At 37.7% G+C, this 1,874-nt stretch overlaps 1 protein-coding gene across 1 annotated transcript in view; it reads left to right on the top strand.

The window, feature by feature from the left end:
- Positions 1–574: 574 nt before the first annotated feature.
- Positions 575–1,874, top strand: part of LOC107754961 (diablo homolog, mitochondrial-like) — a gene marked incomplete at its 3' end in the record, with an annotated part of 2,504 nt that continues 1,204 nt past the window's right edge. Inside the window, exons 1-2 of the mRNA XM_016571611.1 lie at positions 575–644; positions 974–1,094. Coding sequence (XP_016427097.1) covers positions 990–1,094 — 105 coding nt within the window. The remainder of the gene's footprint in view (positions 645–973; positions 1,095–1,874) is intronic.

A 1,874-nucleotide genomic window follows, 5' to 3' on the forward strand; every position in this document is an offset into this window, starting at 1 on the left:
ACAAATCCCCGACAGAACACGGCTGCCGGGATCTGTTTATGACGTGCTGACACACATTTCAAATGGTTTTCAACGGTCGTTTGATCGCGTCCGGTGTAGGCAGACTTTAGCTGTTGTAGACACTGTGTTACTCACCTATTGAGAAGAAACAAAGCAACCTCGGCGTCCGATCGCAGGCCTCCGCTCCTTGAGTTCTCTCCGGCGCTGGAAAGCTGATCCGATATTTACACGGGTCCTACTTCTTGCCTTGTCGTTCCGCAGACGTTTTCCTCTTTTGTTTTTTTATCCGCCATCTCTATCTTTCTGTCGCTCGGCTCGGCTAATGTCCGTTCCATGCACTGAAAGCTCTCTCCTCCACATCACGAGTAGACACACCACTTATTGCTGATTGGCTACAAGTTTGTTTTGCTATTCGGCCCGAATCAGTTTTCTAAAGTGTTTTGGAAAAATCACATACCCTGCCTTTAAGTGTGTAATTCGCTAAGGATTCTATCTTCTTAAATATTCATAAGGCTCATTATTATTAAACAGGACCTGAGGGTGCAATTCTCGTCAACACCGATAGGGGGTTGATAAGACTTTCATTTCTTCATCTCAACAAGTATGGCGGCGTACTGAAGGAAATTGTTTGCTGTTGGGTTGAGGTGGTATATATTTTAATTGTCTCATACTTCAATATTTTTTAATTTCGTGCAACGAAATCGTAGTGTATTTGTATTTCTGTACAATTAATGAATGGACGGAACAATAGTTGCTGTCACACAAACATGTCTGTAGGTTCGCTGTCTGTAGATTCGCTGCCTAACGTTCTTGTTTTTAGCTTCATTATTAATATGGAGCTTACTTTCCGTTTCATTTTAGCCTCATGTGTTTAAAACTGTCATGAATATGAAGTGTTGTTCTTGTACTGAGTGACTGAATTATACATCGTAGGTTGTTCCTGACATGAGCTTTGTCATTCTGTTTTGTGTAGCTGGGCAGCTTCTTTGATGAGCAGAAGCTCCTGTCAGAGCAGCCTGCTGCCCACACTCCTCAGGAACAACTGGATGACCTTGAGTGTCACGGGTGCTCTGTGTGCCGTTCCTTTCATCCAGGTCTGAGCCATGATAATGTGATTGGAATATGGACTTTGATTGTTATAGTTGCTAATATTCAGTACACAAATGCAGAGTTCAAAAGATAGCATAATTCCTGATATAATTGGTAGAATCTTCATGTACAATTCACTGTAATTACATTTACATTTGCATCAATGTAATTACTCTTACATTTATGTGGAAAAAATAGCTGTTCAATTCATTGAGTTTATTTATTTATTTACATTTAAAATCATTTAAAATTAATGCATTTTATTTCTAATCGTATCTTGAAGTTAAACTGTTGACATTTCAGGTTTGACATCTATTAACCTATTTGCTTTGCTGAGAGTCCTTTACCTAATTTGATGTGTAAGCAGCCTTTTAAAAATTGCTTGTATATCTCACATTATACTTTATTATCACCAAATCTCAGATCCAATCTTTTTGTCAACTTGTTTTCTTTCAGTTTAGCACAGGTTTTGCATTTCTTTTTGGAATTGATTATTTGTAGGCCACATTAAGTTTATGCACCTTAGTTTTTAAGAGAAAAAAAGTGTTTTTTGTGGATAATATTGGCAGTGTTCACTCATAAACTGAGGTGCTTAAGCTCAGATGAGGCATTACAAACAATCAATTCCAAAAAGAAATGCAAAACCTGTGCTAATTGAAAACAAGCAAACAGTTAATAAAAATATTGAATTCTTTATTTGGTAATAAAATAGCATAACAAGAAATTTATAAGCAATTTTTTTGTAGGCTGGTCATGATGCCACTTGTGTAACAAGATGTGGGGGG

This window comes from Sinocyclocheilus rhinocerous, unplaced genomic scaffold (genome assembly GCF_001515625.1).
Source record: "Sinocyclocheilus rhinocerous isolate Xijiao unplaced genomic scaffold, SAMN03320098_v1.1 scaffold2547, whole genome shotgun sequence".
NCBI lineage: Eukaryota > Metazoa > Chordata > Actinopteri > Cypriniformes > Cyprinidae > Sinocyclocheilus > Sinocyclocheilus rhinocerous.